A 19516-nucleotide genomic window follows, 5' to 3' on the forward strand; every position below is an offset into this window, starting at 1 on the left:
GGTGGTTGAAATGAAACTATAAGATATCTGAAGTTGCTGTAGATGGTGGTTGAAATGAAACTATATAAGATACTTAAAGTTGCTGTAGATGGTGGTTCAAATGGGAAAGTCACATGTGCTGTATCTTATGAAACCAAGTCACCTTCAGCACAAAAGTTGACTATCAAGCCTCAAGCTGACAATCCTGACCAGACAAATATGGCACACAGACATCATCAAAGAAGATGAGGCCTCTACCATTGGCAAACAAGGGCTTGTCAGTATATGAACGATTGATCAATAAGGAGACAGTTGCATGTGCACTTTTCCTTTAGTCAGTAATTCCTGTCTTTGAGGTCAGCAATGTGCAATTACAGGGCAATTCTGCTCAAATTCATATATTAGAAGATTGTCTGATGAATCTTTTCAAATACCTGGTTTGCAGATTTATTAAGTCCGCATTCATAGCTGGGACAAATAACATCACTACCCTTGATTTCAATGATGAAAATATCATCATGAAAAATGAGGAGGATTTGGGTGTTGGGACTGAGTGTTCTGAGTCTTTGAAAGCCTTAAGAGCCAGGCATAGAGAGAAGTTTTTCAGTGCTGTGAAGAGATATTTTATAAATGCTTGCACCTATATGCAGAAGAAATTCCCCTTTAAGGATGAGGTTCTAACACATGCCCAAGTTGCAAATATTAGCTCAAGCTTAGAGGTCTTTTTTGCAGACATAAGGTTCTTTCTCAAGAAATCTTCCATGTTACTGCTGAAAAAAGATGGTGAATCTTCTTCTGATGCTCAGGACAAGCTTAGAGCACAGTTTGCCTCATACCAGATCAGGACAAGCTTAGAGCACAGCTTGCCTCATACCTCAGGACAAGCTTAGAGTACAGTTTGCCTCATACCTCAGGACAAGATTAGAGCACAGTTTGTCTCATACCTCAGGACAAGCTTAGAGCACAGTTTGCCGAATACCAGATCAGCTCCCTGACTGACAATACTCTCCTGCGATAGTGTTGATGGACTGTGGATTCTGATATCAAAGATGAAGAATTCATGTGGAGACTTTCTTTACGATCGTCTGAGTTATGTTATGTCAGGACTTCTTTCTTTACAATTCAGATCATCCATGAAAGACGGTACATTGGAATCAATAATGATTGCAAAGATAAGGTATGGAAAAGGCTCACATAAACTTCCTGTGTCTGATGACTTACTCAGTAGGTGCAAGAGTGCAACGCGTGCATCTTTGACATTAAGTAATTTACTGTCCTACTTTATTGATGGTTGTAGATGTTATAAATAGTTAAATATGCATTAAAATTTTTAAAAATCTACATTTCTTCCTTAAAATCAGTATTTTTTTCATAAGCAGTCAGTACTTTTGTAGTCGGGTGTTGGCAGCTATGATCATTTGTACTTTTGGTTTTACAATACAAATTCCTATGTTTAAGACCAAAGAGTAATTTGTTGTGAGCCATTGCCTTATCTAAGCACCCATTGTTGATGGCTCTAGTCTTTCATTAAGGATTCCCAGGATAGTGCAATAAATTCATGCAATTTCTGTTCCATTTCATTTTTGTAGCAGTTTCATGCAGTGAAACATAATGTATATTAGTATAATTCACTGAAGTATACATTTGTTTTTTTGTTACTTCAGAAAACACTCGTACCTGGGATTATCCTGAAAACTCTGACAAGGGACAAGTATGACTTTGACCAGTTCAACTCCATCATGCAGGTAATTCATTATTTGAAATAAATGTTTTACAGATATTTTATTTGGAATCATATTACCATATATACTTGCTTAGAAGTCAGATCTGACTGTAAACATACAAGGCCATCATCTGCCATTGCATAAAGCACTGGCAGAGCTGGGTCTATTTTGTTTCATCTACTGATAATTCCTAACAAAGAGCATAGAGCCTGATCTGCAGCAATTTGTGTGATGGCAGGTGTGGGTCTCTGCAATTTCGTCTGACTTGTAATCCAATACATATGGTAAGCATTTTGTTAAATGCATCTTACACCATTGTAAATTGCTATATTCAATGAAAAACTATTGTATTGGTGACTATTTGAACATGGTCATAAAGTGATTCATAGGGAATGACATCATCAGTATTTCCAACAGTAGATTCTATTTGTGCCTGTAATATTATGTAGTGAATAAGTGTGTGTGTGATTAGGATGTTTAACTTAGCTTTAAAAAAATTTCAGTCATTTTGCTACGATGTCTGCAGTGTTGCAGTTTATAGTGATGTCCAGCACTGGGGCATCATGCCACAGACATGAAGCATGATGTCCCACCCAGTCACATTATCCTGACACCAGATCAACCAGTCCTAACACTAACCTCTTAATGCTGAGTGCCAAGTGCGGCAGCTGTTAGTACCATTTTTGTAAGTCTTTCTTATGACTCGGCCAGGTTGAACCCATGACCTCTTGCTTCCAAGGCAGACACTCTAACCACTAGGCCACCAGAGCGGCCATGTAGTGAATAAAGAAATCCTTTTGTGGTCAAGTTTTCTGACCACTAGATTGATCATCTTCGCAATTTGAGAAGCACTCATATGTAAGAGACAAACAGAGGTGAACTATTAAATATGGTAAATTGTGAGAAAGAGGGCGATTTTGTTTTAACATAGACTGTTCAAGTGGGTTAGTATTCTTTTTCTTTAAGGAATGCCTTGTGTTGATGGGACTAGTGGAGATAGATACATTACGCTCAGGTCCACAGATCAGAGAAAAGGATGCTGGAGATGTCAGCAAGTTTCTGAACAGAATTCTTGGACTCAGCGTGGAGAAACAAAATTTGGTTGGTTGATATATATCAGCATTACTTTGCATACTAAAGTTATACTTCATTCTTTTACAGCTTGTAGCAAATTATACCTTGCAAAGACTCTATAGTCTTAAATTTCAGAAGTTCATTTTTTTGTGCCACTACTTCCTTTTTTGCATGCGGTTTGTTTTTGCATACTTTATCGATATTTGTGAAAGGTTGGTGCACACTCTTTATACTTATGGGCCATTGTTGGTACAAAATATCTGTAGTTGATACAAATTAATTCCTAAGGTGTCCGTTTTGTTTTAATCAATTAATAATATAATGGAGAACTCTTGACTCTAATTCCTGAGCTAAAAATATTATTTCCCAGAAATAAAAGGTACTGTATCTTGCTTTGATTGGTTGGTATCCTTCTGAACTATTATCTTTTGGATATGTGGTCTTGGTCACATATTTCCTGATGATCATGGTAAGAGTTTTGTGTGAAAAAATGGCAGCCTCATGGCTTCATGGAAGATTACTGGTATTGAGTGAGCAGCAATTTGAAATTTATTATGTTTGAACAGGTATTGAAAAGATCTCAGATGAACTTTTTATGAAGTTTGGAAACAAAAAGATAAAAATTGTTCATGTAGCAGTTCAAATATTTAACCTATTTGTAATTAAGTTAATGTAAGCTAGGTACTCCTGTCATTTACACTTCTTTGCACTTTTGATTTCTTCTGTGCTTATTTCAGGTTTTATGGATAGAATATATAGTGGAATGACCAAGATGGGTGCAGAAATATTAACGCCTATGTTCTTATTTTGTAAGAGTGAAGGGATTAGTACAATAGGAATTAAAGATTTTATCTTAGATGTATATTTAGATAATATAATAATCAGAGCATACTTTTGGATGTGCAGCTGCAGGATTTGCAATAGTTTTTAAATATTACCTGAAACCTCAACCAAATGCAGTAAATTAATTGTGTATCCTATTCAAGCCCCACCTGTATTTCTGTTACAAAGCCTTCAAATATTAAGAAAATTCTCCATGTTTTTTCAAATGGAGGATGGAATGACTCTTCTAAAATGTCTACTCACTTTCAGTTTGTGTTTGTTTCCTGTTTGTTTGGATATGATGTACGTGGACCCTACTGCTTATGTGCACATCCTTATAAATTCTCAAACATCCCCACTTTTCTCTACAATTACAGCTAAATTAGCTGGGACATTTTATACCAAGAGCAGTAGAATTTGTTGAAGAGTAGTTCTGGCTTGTATTTCTTAAGAGTGATTACTTATGTTTCACATTGAATAAGCATCCTAATGATCTGTTAACACTGTAGCATTCATGCATTTTGTTTGGTTTCAATCATATTCACTGTGAAGCCTTATCGTATTAAGAGCTCTGATGATCTTGATGATGACCATATTGAAAAATTGTTTCCCTTTGTAGACTTAGAATCAGCATCCTATTGGCCTGTGAACACTAACATTTATAGCTTTTGTTATATTTTACAAACTGGCCATGAACCTTCACCTCATCAAAGTCCCAGATAAGTTTGATAACGAGTTTATTTTTTCTAAATCTTACAGAGTTATAGCCCTTTATTTTCTTTTGTTTCAAATAAGCATTCCTGTGGATTGTAAACATCCCATCGTTCACACTTTTTGATTGATTACACCTAAATGTTTATTTTAAATCCATCAGGGGCAATAACTTTGTAAAATGTCAAAACCTTGTAATCATCGATCATGTGACAGCTTGTTAAGCCAAAGCAAAATAGAACATTTAGTTGTAATCAGTCAAAAAGTGTGAACGATGGAATGTTTACAATCCACAGGAATGCTTATTTGAAACGTAAAAAAATAAAGGGCTATAACTCTGACTTTCATATTTTTTTGTTTTATTTCAGCCAGATCTTGTGAAAGCTTGATCTCAATAAGGTCTTTGAAATTTTGACCTTATTTTACATGGTTCTGTCATGTGATTGGTTTCGAACTTCTTTTGGCTAGCAGTTGTGTATAAAAACTAGCATGCCAGTTAATTTAACTTTCATATTAGTTGTGAAGCTACATAACAGCAACATCTTACATGATATAAATTTAAATAAAGATTTTAACTGTGTTTTATGGAGTTGTTGCTTATGATTGACTTGATAATATATCTAAGTGCTCTATCCTTTTAGAGGCAGGGAGCAATGGCCATCTTATTGGTGATTCCTTCTGTTTGTCTATTCCAGATCTTCTCCTACTTCACAGAGTGTATGAAAATGACTGTACAAAATGCCAAGAAAGAAGGAAGGTTTGTTTAAAGTAGTGGCCTCATTACTTAAGCTTTTTTAGCAACAGAGATATCGTGATATCTTTGTTTTTTCTATCTGCAACTCTTTGTTCTCCAGAGCACTAAATAAAATTGAAGAAAAGTAGTGCCATATATAATCACTTATAATTTGAGTTGATCTTCAAACTGCACAGACCCAGACCTGCCTTTGCACGATGCATTGACAGATATGGGTCTATGCAGTTTGTTGGGAGTAATTAGTAAAACAAAAAATAAAGACCCTGATCTGACTGTGCATTATGTGATGGCAGATCATGGTCTATGTTGTTTGTTGTTGAACTTTACTTTTGTATAGGTATATATTGGACTTTTCTTGTCCTTGTAGAAACCATTTGCAAAAATGATATTGAGATAATACAGTTGGTTCCCTCTCCTGGGGTCCCTGCACACAGATTTCATTGGCAGGACATCAAATATGAAACATTTTTCAGGTAACCCAGGGGGTTACTGTCTTTTGGTATTGGGGTAAGGGGAGAAGTATTACTGATCATGTTAAGAAATTGTTACATTTAGGTTTTTAATAAACGCAACAAGAAAAGAGTGAAGACAACAAGCTTTGTAAAATGTAACAATTTATTTCCCTAGAAAAGCAAGGTAAAATTGAAAAAAAGAACTTACAGTTTTAAGAATGAACTCCAAAAATAATCCAAGAATAATCCAAGAATTAAAAATTAGTAGTCCTAGTGATAAAATGTTCTATTGAATTTAAGTTTGAGTCCTGATTGAAATTAAAACGGAAGGCGATGATGTATACTGAACCAGAGAAGATAATATTTCTGTGTTTGAATTCTGAATAAAATTTCAGTACAGGTCTTTGTCCAAGAATTCTGTATGAGCACTTAAATATTCACAGAGAAAAGAATTAGTCTCTTAGAATCCAAATAATTTAAAGAAAAATAACATTTAAACTCCAGCTGGTCACAACAGAAGAAACACCTTACTTACGTCCAAATGTTTAAAAGCCCAGTTGACTAACTTCACTATAGAAAAAGATTATACTCTAAATTAAGACGCAAAACAGATTCCCATATGAGGGTTACATGATCACTTTCCAGAATAAGATCGAAGCTTCAAATGTTTAACATCACATACTCCTAGTCAGCTTCGATTTCACTCGTATCAATCCCACACTAACAATGAATTTAAAAAAAGAAGAAAAAAAGACGTTGTTTACTTCATCTCTGAATCAAGGCCAATAACGAGATACAGTTCTAATAATAGCTGTTTACGAAAAACAGTCAAATCAAACTAATTTCTGGAAAATATCAAATTCCAGTAAAAAAAATTACATTACTTTTACATGTAATGGAATAAAAAATTTTGTAAGACTAACAAACAATTAAATCAAACATAAATTAAATAAAATATACATAATAAAATAGATAATAAAAAGAATGGGGTTGAGCAAGGCATAAGCATCATGTTTTCAGGGGCATCATCATTGTCAGAATGAACATTAAGATTTCTATATTAAAGTTTTGTGTCATTTTTTTTTAGTGAGATACTATATTTTGTATATCATAACTTGTACTAGTGAGACACTGTGTTTTGTTGAATCATTTTATTCAATCTGAAGAGATAGTAAACATTTGAATAAGATTCAATAGTACCACATTTTGGTAGTAATTACATTAGCACATTCTTTTGACAGCCTTGTGGGATCTGGTGCGTAACTGCCAACCATTATGCTTTAAGTGTAATCATTAACCTTTTTTCACTTAACTATGTCTTATATTTGCCTATATATCTCCAGTAATCATCATCACTTTATTTCAACATAACATATAAATTTGAGACTTTTCTAAAGAACACAAGACTGTTGCTTAAGAATTGTGCACAAGTACATTTGTCCATCATGCACTTTCCTTATTGTCTATTTAAGCAGTTGTATATTATACAATTCCAAGAAAACATTGGTTTCTTCAATTGAAACCTTATCTCACAGATTTATTCTGTTAATGAAGAGAATTAATAGTGGACCAATCTATGCTTTAAAAAACACATGATGCCAGATGTTAAATGAAGATGGTTTTATTGGTGAGATTTCTGGATGGTGTATGACTAAAAACAATGTTACACAAGAGGTGTGTTTTTAAACTTGAAAACATGTTAGCTCAGAAGAAGACAAATCCAGTGTTAGTGATTTACAAATGTTAAAAAGAAGAACACGAGTGAGAGTCTGGTATTAAACTAAGAAACAGAAAAGAGCACAAACAAATAAGTTTTGTAAATATCAAAACATAATTTATCTCCCTAAAATACAAAGAGAGAATTAAAAATAACTTACATTATGGTGATTAAATCCTAATTTGTCCAAAATTATTGAAAAATCCAAATGAGATTCAGTGTTATTCTGAACAAGGTTCACTCTCTCATACAGATCTACCAGTAGTCTTGATTATCCCAAAGATATCATCCAAATGTCTTTAAATGAATTCATAGTAATTCCAATACAACAAATAATTCTGAAAAGTCTGAGTACTTGGCAATTCCAATGAATAATTGAAACAAGTAAATAAATTCTCTCAAATAACCAGAACTGTATTACTCCTCTAAGACTGATGTCAATGCTAGGAATAGTTAATTTTCAGGTAAACAGCTGTTACTTAGAAAACTTAGATGCAATAACGGAAATGGATGAGGGTTAAAATATTTGTTCTAGATGAATATTCATTGTAGATCAGCCTAAGCTTGTCGGAAGAGTCAAGTACTTTTACAAGCAGCCATTCAGCAATTAGGTCAGCCTGCCTTGACCTTGAACTCAAACCTCATCAACATGATCACTGTCTTAAAACTAGTCTTTACTAAAATGACCTCATCCTAAAGTACAAACCCAATCATACAGAAAATTATTATTTAATGTTATTTATTATATGCTCATTTTTTTCCCCGTTAACTTTACATTGTCAGAATCGTTCAATATTCCCCGATCCTGAATGCGCACGACAATACACATATAGCATTCGTGTGAATAAAGGAACTACTTTCTATTGTAAACAAGCAATGAAGCAGACACCAGCACTTTTGATTTGTAAACAAATCATATACACTCGAGTAAGAGGCTCTTTACTGAATAAACTAAAACATGTTTTGTGGACTGCAAAAAACCCCAGCTGTTTTGGCACATTCCGCATTGATACAATGTTACGGATTTAGGCTAACTACATTATACAAAAGACGGACGATTATGTCCTTACAAATAACATACAAGTGACAAGGTATATACTGTCTTCTTTATCTGGTGATAAGAATGGCAAAATAAAATATACTTAACAGTTTTACATCCTGAATTTCCTCAAAATGTTTTTTCTTAATTCTGCAAATCTGAATTACATGAGCCATGTCATAGGTTTTCAATCTGGATTAAACATTTTGAAAGTGTGATGTAATTTTGATGATAAGTGCAATTGCATCCTCCTTACTGCACTCAGAATGAAATACACATTAAATTCCATAGCGTCTTTTTGAAAATTGCAATTGAAAGACTTCATATTTTTCCCAGTTATGATTTCAAACATTCAATGACAGAAACAGAAACACATTTGTAGACGTAAACACGCTTCTCCCGTGCCACTTCAATCTGATGTATTTCATGTATAATTTGCACAGATGAATCCAGTCCAAAATCACAAACTTTTGTTGAATCGAAACAAAATACCAAAATATATTCACTCCAGATCAAATGGAAAAGTCGTTGCAATGCGCATTCATTCACAATATGACTGCAAATTTCAATTTTAACTAGACACGCCATTTTCTTTCGAAAGTTATGTCGACCGCGCGACTAAGTTCAGATTTATCTGGGTGGAGCTATGTGTGCATTAATAATGATGTCATTTTGTAATGTCAAATCTGCGCTTGTGTATTTAGTTTGGAATACGGTATTCATTCATTTACGTTGTTTCTTGTAGTGTATTTTGTTTATATAATTAAGCCTTAGGTAAAATAAAAAAATGAGCATATAATAAAAAGGTTACTGCATTTGTATGGGAAAATATGAACTCGTTTTGTCAGACGGATATACTGCACTCACATGTTCGTGCAGTATTCCTTGCCAAAACTCGTTCATATTTTCCCATACAAATGCAGTAGCCTATAATTACTAAATGACTCTTTCAGTCTGTAATCATAAAATTTAACACACATACAGCAGTTAATATATAACATGGGAGTGATGTACTATTGCACTAGACCTGAGAACTTCATCATGCTTGTTGCAGATTATGACGAGTTAATTTTACGATCACTCAGCAAAAGTTAGAAATGTATACTAGTAACAGTGAGTGTTATATATATATATAAGATCTGTCAGTATGATTTATGGTATATGTGTATTCAGGTGCAAAGCAGCATGGATTTTTGCCCAGTTATGAAAAGAACTTGAACCAGGCTAGTAGCAAAAGAAAGTCTAGATTTTTCTTAATTTATTCTAATTATGGCATATAATACTTATTTTACACATTTTATACTCAGATTGTGCTTTTCTGCCACTTAGTTATCACTTATACCACTGTAGGAGCTGGAAGGTATGGTGATGAAGAAAGTTTTCAGAGTTTTGTCAATGAAAAATACATCCTTTTTCATTTACATGAGTAGTTTCTTGTTTCAGATAAACTGTTAAATTCACAACAGTTATGAGTTCACATCTGCATTCATCTGCTAAATGCTTTTATTTACAGGTACAATGAGGGGATGTTGGACATCACTGCAGCTTCCATAGAGATGTTGGGCAAGCCAAAAGAAGTTTTTAAGGAAGTGTCTAAAGGACATGCCACTACCAGGTACTTGCTTATATGTTGAGTCCATCTGAAACAAGATAGACCCTGAGCTGCCTTTGCATAATGTGTCAGCTGCTCAGGGTCTGTGTTGTTTGTTCCACTGACTACTCTCAGCAAACTGCACAGACCCAAATCTGCTTGCAGATAATGTGATGGAAGATCCAGGTATGTGCAGTTTACAGTTGGGATCAGCTAATAAGCAATTGTATATGATATGCAATACTACATTATTAAAGTTTGGTTGCAATATACTTCCAAAAATCTCAGGTCAGGACTAATTTGCCATGTACTTTGGTTTGCAGATGTAAAATTTGTTCAAAATTGGGGGTTTGAATTTTGGTATATTTTAGTAAGTGCAAGCACAAATACATGGGAAATTGTGTTGTGAAAAGTCAGTTGCGTGGGCTGTTTTCTTATCAGTGATTTAGAATTTTTAATACAGAATGTTTGGATTAAACTCAGAATCTATTAAAGCATTGTATTAAAGGGTTGTAATGCATTTTTTCTTTTCATCTAATCTGTATAACATAACAAAATTATTAGCATTGTAATTTGTTTATATTTATGTATGTTGGATTTATACTAAAACAGTTTAAACCATTTTCTGTTTATTTCACACACCTGGCATCTTTTAAATATAAAGATGAAATAGAATTTGGTATGGGGTTTGTTGTGGAGGAGGGTTGCAAATGATGCCAACTTTTTTAATGAAAGTGTATATCACATAATAAACCCTGGTGACCAGCTTTATAAAATCATCAAAAAATTGGGGTTGGGGACTTTCATAGGAAATTGCTTTCTCCTTCAAATACATTCCTCAAACACATTACATTAGAAATATTAGCTTGCTACCTTGCAAATCCAGCTCTACTAAGAAACGAAAATCATCTTTTCCTATCTCATTTAGACAAAGGGTTAGAACTCTTGACCATTACCTCCCCTTGCCACCACCAGGTGTCACAAGTTGTTAGCTTCCCTGCTATACTGGTAACATTGTATATTTTACCTCCGCAAAGCCAGACCATTTTAGTGTTCAATTGGACCATCCACCTTTCTGTTTGGATTTATTTTGTGGGACAATTGTTCACTACATTTCCATTGTTTACTTCTGCATGTTTTTCCGACTCGTTAGGGGAGTATTCCTCCAATTTTTGGCAGCCCAGTGGACATACGTGCCTCTGCATGTCCAAGCATTGCCCTTGGACCTGTAAGTCAGCATGCACAGGGTTTGCACTGGGTCCATTTTATCCAGTTCGTAATACTGCTGAACCATTACCAGACATTCAGCTGTCACTAACTGTCCAGCCTTTTTGTTGAAAAAGTCCTGCCAAATAGGACTTGGTTAATCTGCTCAAAGTCCTCAATATCAGCTTTGGAGTTTTACCAAGGTCATGGACTGCATGGATTCGATGTGGCAGCAGAATTAATCCCTCTTAGCCATGTTTTTATGTGCCCCTTTCAAATGACCTTGCTAGTGCAATGGCACCCCTTTTCAAGTCCCCTTGATCAATCAGTCATGATCACACCCAAAACACGATCATTCCTTTGTCAGTGGCATAATCCAGGTTGGCTGACCATGGGGATCCTGTTCGAGAAGCCCCAAGTAGAAATAATAATCTGTACCGATGCCAGTACATACAAATGAGGTTCCCACCAGTTACCAGACCTCACTACTATCAGGTGCATTTTTGAACCTGGGGAGCAGCCTCAAAACGTCAGCCTTTTAGAGATGAAGGTTGTCATCAATGCCTTTCTCTTTTTGAAGGATTGCCTCTCAGGCAAAATGGTCCTTGTTATGTCTGACACCTGTGGTGGCGACCTACCTCCTCAAACGGGGGGGGGGGGGGGGGCACCATATCACCTTACTTGTGTGTTCTGATTTGGTAGTTTCTACATTGGTGCAACAATCTTCATATCAGTGTACAAATCAGACACATTTAGAAAAGTTCTTCACACTGAATGTTCTCTCCATCAATTGGTCTTTACTTGGATCTGCTCCCTCTTGGGCATCCGAGGATTAATTATTTTGTGACAGGGTGGAATGACAAGTTACCCACCTTTGTCTCTACAATCACAGACCCAGAAGAATGGTTTATGGATGCACTGTGAAACATTTGGGAGGTGTTGCTGGTATTTGCCTCCCCCAGGTGGTACTGATACCAAAAATAACCAGGGTCAGAAATGCAAGATGATTCTGAGAGCCCTTCTAGTTGGGACATACACTAACATGTTTCCTGATAGCTTTAGTTTGAGGGTGCAGGGTAAGCGAGCTACATGCCCTTTCCATCGACCCAAACTAACTCTGGTTCAGATTGGATGGTTTGATGGTCCTCTTGGCACAATTAGGCTTTGTAGCCAAAATAGGTTATTGTCTGTCAGTAACCAAAGAGTCGTCATTTGCTCGTTGTCTTCCAATAGACAGGTTGAGATTAGCAGCCATGCAAGATATTGTTCATGCGCTCAAGTACTACTTGAAACTCACAGAGACAAGTTTTGGCATGTGTAAATGCCTCTTTCTTCCAGTGAATGCTGGGAAACAGGATATCACCCCTCAAACCCTTGCTTCATGGCTGAAATGGATTTTACACTTGGCATACTCTGTGGTCTGACCACTTGGCATACTCTGTGGTCTCACAAGATCAGAGTCACCTCATGAATGTTACTGCCCAAGAGATTAGAGCCATCTCTGCCAGACTCATGTTTGAATGTAACACTTTGATCCAAGATATAATAGAAACTTCTGGCTGCCATGCAGAGTCAACCTTATGGAGTTTTTATCTCAGAGATTTAGCTTTGCAGAAGCAAACCTTGAATCTTGTTAGGTCTGGTGGCAGCAGCATAAATGGCCACCAGTCCCAATTAAAACAATCAACACTGCTTACCAGCTTTGCTGGATTTGCCATGAAATTTTGTAGGTAAGACAATTTCAGTATTCATCTTTGTAACTGTATGTAAAGGTCACAGGTTAATTGACCCTAGGCTGTGTTACTTATGTAATATGGGGAACAGCTATCATACACATGGGGAATCCAACCATCATTCCCTCAAAGGATACCTGAGGTAGAGGTTGGATGTTAGCATTCCCTCCTCTATTTCCTATTCTCCAAATATAATGTGTTTGGGGTACATTTTTGAAGGGGAAAGCAAATTTTTCAGTAAAATGTGTTTCTTCAAGAATAATTACCCAATTGCATTCCTTAAAACCCCTCCCAGCCATCCATATGAGCATCCTTGTTAATATCTTGCTCAGCTAAAAACTAGTGACACCTGATGTAGCATGGGGAGGTGATGGGCAAGAATTGTTCTCTTTGTCTACATGAGATAGACAGGAAAAGACAATTTTGTTTTAGTAGGGCTGGATTCATGAGGTAGAAGGCTGATTATCCTAACATAATGTGATTGAGTAGGTATTCTCGGAGAAACATAATTTACTGAAAAGTCTGATTTCCCTTTTTAAATGTTTGCTAAAGGAATTAAAATGGAGTTGATGTTTTCATCAAGCATGGGCTAATCATTGAAAGAAAATGGGTAATTCTTTGTTTGATAAGATTAAACAATTAGTGTGTCTCTATTTGACATGAAATGTGTGGTCAGAGAATGTTGACCTTTGGTCTGGGAAATGTCAGGGAATTGTGATTCCAGTAGCATGTAGGAAAACTACAAATGCATGATCAATAATCAACATATAATAATAAGAATATTTAAAGCAGTTATGAAGCAAAGCGAAACATAATCTTAAATATGACAGATTTTCTGCAGTTCTTAAGCATTGTATATGCCAAGTAGTATTTTTCAAGAAAAGCAGGGGCCCCCATGTGGCTGAATGGTCTAAAGTGCTTGCCTTTACTGATCACTGCCGTCTGAACTACATCTGCTTGGGTTTGAGTCTTGTTCTCAACCAATGTGGGTACGGGGGATAGCTTGCTGATAGCTTCCCATGGGTCAGTGACTCTTACCGGGGTTTTTCTGGGGTTTTCCTTTACCAGTTATACCGGGAATAATGTATGGCCAATCTTGTGCTGAGAAATGGCATGAAAACCCAGAATAGCAAGAAGAAAAAAGGTAGATAGCATAATAAAAGTTAGGGATTCAGTTAGGTTTATGCCAGTAACATGTTGGTGTATATAAATTTAATGTACGTGTTTATGTGATTTGGATTTTAATGTAGTTTCAAAAATTCTTCAGTCTTATTGCTATGATGTCTGCAGTGTGGCAGTCTGTACTGATGTCTAGCACTAGGGCATCATGCTGCAGACATGTAGCATCAAGTCCCACCCAGTCAAATTATCCTGACACCAGGCCGACCAGTCCTAACACTAACCTCTTACTGCTGAGTGCAAAGTGATGCATCTGTTTGTACCATTTTTTTATGTCTTTGGTATGACCCGGTCAGAGTTCAAACTCGTGACCTCCCGCATCCAAGGCAGATGCTCTTCACAATAATGAAAAGGATATTTCTGTGTTGAAAATTAGGGACAGAAAAATTGGAAATATTATTAATTTGCATACAAAGTTTAAAAAACCTTATGCTAGCATGTACTTAGCAAGCAAATATAACAGCAAAGTTAAAATTTAGTGATGAAATATATGTAAATAAATTCAGGATTAAACACTTCACTGCATCTTTATGGTTCAGAAATATTGTTTTAATCTTTAAAAGCAAAAACGTCTTTCACCTCTTCAGATTGGTCCATTTGAATGTTGACCGAGGAATGAGCTGGGAGATGGCAATTACCAGATATGAGAATCACAGTGGGCCTCAGGATGGGTTTTACATTTCACGACGGGAAATATGGGGTAAAAAACTGGTCCTTTTGGCAACACAGAAAGAAAACTCCACACATCTTTGTAGAATTGCAAGGTAAGGTGGTAATATTTATGCCCTACCTCAGTGTGCAAATGTTTATGAGAGAACAAGAAAAGGAGATAAGTTACTATGAACATAAATTTCATACCAGATATCTAAACACAAAACCACAGTAGTGTAACTGCATATGTAATTCTGATGTTTGAGAGCAATTTACATCACAAAATTAGACATGCAGAACCAGCTAAACATGGTCTCCTTGTGGGTTCATAACTGTAGAATATTCCCCATGTGGCATCCAGTATGTTTCAGTAGGTGACTTAAGGAGGCAAGTGCTGCATTGATTAGCATGCCAGAAATGCGACTGAAATGGTGCAGGTTTGAACACTACTATCGAAACAGCCCAGGTGCTATGATGTAGAACACCAGACTGAACCAAGCTAAGAATAGCCTGGGCATATATGTATCAGAGCTTATAACATCTTTGAAGAGAATGAAGGCATTGTTGTTTGTGTGCTGGACTTGGGTCCAAATGAGTGCTGGTTCAAATTTTACTCAGAACAGGCCATTTCTGATGCCATGGTGCACCCCTGGGTATGGCAGTTTATTTCAGTTTTCTCTGCACAACCTTTCGTCTTATATAGTGATCTGGATTAACACATTTTCCCAGAGAGCCAAGCAGCTATGTAGTCCTTCACAGCATGCTCATACAGGGATCACCTGGGCTAGTGAGAGCCTTGATAGTGTCTCACAGAAGGTATTTTTTAGAGTGCTGTCTTGAGGAAAAAAACATGTCCTTTTTTTGTTTGTATCCTATCAAATAAGCTGAAATTTGACAAAGTTCTCAATCAAATTATCTTCATAATTAGTGATTAGTAAACTAGATGATGCAGCAAATGTACATGTTCTAATGCTGCAAATTGGTTTGCACGACAGGCAGTATGGTAGATTTATCTACCATCACCTAAATGAATTCAGCATTCACATTTTGATGTCAGTGTGCCAAATGAAGTTCATCAGGAAGATATATTATTTTTACCACATGATACTATTAAAATTGGAAGACGTCAATTAACATACAAATACGCGCTGACTGTTTTTGACGTTGCAAGTATGTATAAAGAGGCAGAGCCGTTATCAACTAAAACAGCAACTGAAGTTTCATCTGCACTTGAACGATTTACCTTGCGATAGCCACAGTTGCTACAGGTTGATCCTGGCAAAGAATTTCTTGGTGCAGTATCATTGTTCATAAAAAAACATAACGTCACAATAAGACGAAGGCATACTGTTTTTCATCGTGATCAGGCAATTATTGAACGATTTAATCAAACACTTGCTGGGTGATTATTTGGATATCAATACGCGAAGGAAATAATTAAGAAAAATATATAAGAAAAATATAAGATCTCGTGAATGGTTTGCAAGATTACCAAGTGTGATTGCTGCATTAAATAATGAAATTACTCGAACAACTGCCATGAAACTCGTTAATGCAATTACAAAAAAGCACATACCAATACAACGACATGAATTTTCAAAACAACCAGTATTAGATAATGTTCCTGTAAGATATTTATATAAACCCCATGAACTTGAAGTGGTAAAAAAAAAGAGCAACTGATCCTATTTGGACTATAACGACACATAAGATTTATATTATGACACATAAAATGTCTAGCTTGGTAAGATACACAGGTAGACCTGCAAACTACAGATTCGATTCAACTGCTCCTTAACGTGGATTTATACGCGAACAATTGCAAGTAATTCCTGAAGACACACAATTATCACCGCGATAACTTTTGTAAGCTAGCACCCCTATGTCGATTACACTCAAGACAGGTCAACATTGTATTTTCTCGTGTATGACCAAGACTATTATTAATTCTTTCTACGGTAAATTGTCTTGGATTATTAAGAATATTACTCCACGATATTGCTATATTACAGCTTGCACAATGATTATTTTGCTGTTGTTTAAGCGTCATTATAAATTCAACATTGAGATCAAAGTCGCGTTTATTGTTTTGTTACATTGTTTATAACTAATTTTTTTCTTACTATATCATTGTCTATAACATTGCCAGCAACAACTTTGTTGTTGTCACCAGCAGTTTCTGTAAAGTCTATGATGACTCTCCGCAGCTGAGATATTTTTCTGACTTGAGACACTGCAAGATAAACTAAGTTTGACTATTCGATACGATCATCGATGATCCAGACTTGCATATCAGAAATAGTTAACCCCTGAGATGAATGAATTGTCCTAGTGTCCATGGAGTTTTGTCCATAGTTAACGCACTCTCAACATCACTGACAGGAACTAAAACAATATCATTTAATACAAGATTTTGTTTCCCTGACAATACTGGTATATCAACGTCGATATTCTGCCATTGTGTATCAACCGGTAGATAACACAACGGTATGGGTAGATTTGAAATTTTTTCTTTATGTAACATAAATAATTATTGTTGAAGTTTATCACAAACTATCTTTCTACTTGCCCCTATCAAATCGTTTGGTCTTCACACTTGCAGCAAATCATTCATAGAAGTTTCTGAAATTATTTCACACATTATTTCACATTAAATTATATTCCTTTGTAGTCTGATTAATTTCTTAAACTCTCTTAAATCTGGATCAAGTGCTCATCAGTTTTTTTCCTCATAATAATCTTCAAAATTCTTTAACCATTTCTGTGGAGACAATCCAACAAAAGGCGGTGGTTGACCATGATCGCCACACATTATTACAGCAGTATTCTTCAATGACAGCCAATCAAAAAACATTTTTAGCATTTCTAGTGACACTGTACATATTTCATCCCAAACAATAATCCTTGGAATGTATTTCTCGCCCATTCATTTGTGAGTCCATTTATCTCCCTTCCGTTAAAAGAATTTAAGATAAGTGCACTATTTAATATTTCTTTCTCTTGTTTATCTTGTGAGTCTGTGTGTAGGTGTTAATACAATAAATCAAAATTCCTAAATAATTTGATTACAGTAGTTGTTTTACCACAGCCTCCTGGTCCATTGAGATAAACTGTTTTATGTCTAGCTACAAGATCATATACCGATGGTGCTGATGACAAGTTTGATATTTGATTTCTTTTTGGTAATACATATCGTTAATCAAAACTTCAGTGGATTCAGAATAGTCTGATCTTTGAATATTTCCTATGAAAGCATAGACAAATGGTCAATATTGACAACTGAAATTAACATAAAACTCAGAATGTTAAAACTCCAGCAGGAAAGTTTGAAGTCCAGCAGGAAAGTTACTAGTCCAACAGAAAAGTTACTAGTCCAACAGGAAAGTCACTAGTATTGAACTAGAGGACTACTGCTCATTTTGAGCCCTGACCTGTGCTGCATATTGATAAATATTCTAGTACACACCATCAATACTCATATCAACATGAAGATTTTGTCATCTTTAGAACGATTGTCATTGGTAGGATGTGGTCATTTCATATGTGTCAACATATTGGTTATATTCACATGACGCAGATTGCTGACAAACATAGACTTGTCATCTGTTATCTGATGTTCCCATCCTTGACAAGATAACAACAAATTACTTCCAAATAGACTACATGCTAGTTAATAGTTATTCTGTTTCAACTTTTTCTGCATTTTTTGCATTGAATCAATTCTTTAAAATCATCTTACTACCAATTTCTTGTTTAAATTTGGAAGGTATTACCTGATTATTGTGTTATCTTCATACTAGAAATGCTAGTATAATTTCTTCGAGCAAGGAAAATCTTATCCGGAAGAGGTCTGGGTGCAGAGATGACTAATAAATGAAACCCTCATACTATACTTTCTGCAGATGTAAAATAACTCCCGTGACAAAAACACTCATTGCTGTCCATCAAAAAGGAACACATACAAAATGTGTTCACTTTCCACAAATTAATGCAAAGTGACTAACTTGCTTGGTTTGATATCAGCTCCCTCCCCCCACCATTCTTTGAACTCTTTTTATCCCTTTGACATTTTGAGTCACTGATAACATATATCAATGTAAAGATGCTTGTTTTTTTTGTATTTTACTGATCATTTAATAGCCACTTTTATGTATTTTTTTTGTATTTTACTGATCATTTAATAGCCACTTTTATGTGTTGTTTTTCTTTGCTTTCTATCTTCTTGGATCAAGTTTAGATACCTCCATTCCTGGTTTGTCATGCAGTGAATAAACTACATTCATTTCTGATTGGTGGTTATTGTTCATGCTGGACTGGAGCAAACAATAACCACCAATCGGAATTTAATCTAGCATACATCACTGCATGACTATGGATGTTTGATCCAGGAAGACAAGATACAAAGCAAAAGACAAAGTTCAATGAAAGAGATTATTCAATGATCAGCAAAGTACTTGCATTGAAAATTAAAATAAATTGTAATGGGTAAGTATTACTTTGTATGGATTCTTCACTTCTTACATTGATATATTGATGATTTGTTTCGCCCCTATTAATGATTTCAGAGAGTAACGTTTGCTTGGAGTGGTTTATCCCAGTAGGTATCAAACCAAATGCACTTCACAGTCCATTCGTTGCAGCCACCCCCATCCCTGCTTATTAATCATCTAACATTAATTTGATCCATCTTTGTTTTTCTTGTAGACTATCAAAATATCATGTAGTCCTATCCTGCCTAGCTTTCCTAAGTTATTTCTCAGCAAATTGAGTGCATAGCTGATTTTCTTTAGGTTTATCTCATTTATATGAAACAAAAAATAGCTTATATACATAAATGTCATGGAAAAATAATGGTTTTCGGATTACTTACCATGAACTAGAGAC

At 35.5% G+C, this 19516-nt stretch overlaps 1 protein-coding gene across 1 annotated transcript in view; it reads left to right on the forward strand.

Moving 5' to 3' along the window:
- LOC149800001 (protein strawberry notch homolog 1-like) overlaps nt 1-19516 on the forward strand; it is a 146082-nt gene that overhangs the window by 75350 nt on the left and 51216 nt on the right. The window contains exons 24-28 of the mRNA XM_089959534.1: nt 1644-1724; nt 2670-2804; nt 5006-5067; nt 9786-9887; nt 14569-14745. Coding sequence (XP_089815660.1) covers nt 1644-1724; nt 2670-2804; nt 5006-5067; nt 9786-9887; nt 14569-14745 — 557 coding nt within the window. The remainder of the gene's footprint in view (nt 1-1643; nt 1725-2669; nt 2805-5005; nt 5068-9785; nt 9888-14568; nt 14746-19516) is intronic.

This window comes from Sinohyriopsis cumingii, chromosome 5, assembly GCF_028554795.1.
Source record: "Sinohyriopsis cumingii isolate HCF-2022 chromosome 5, ASM2855479v2, whole genome shotgun sequence".
NCBI lineage: Eukaryota > Metazoa > Mollusca > Bivalvia > Unionida > Unionidae > Sinohyriopsis > Sinohyriopsis cumingii.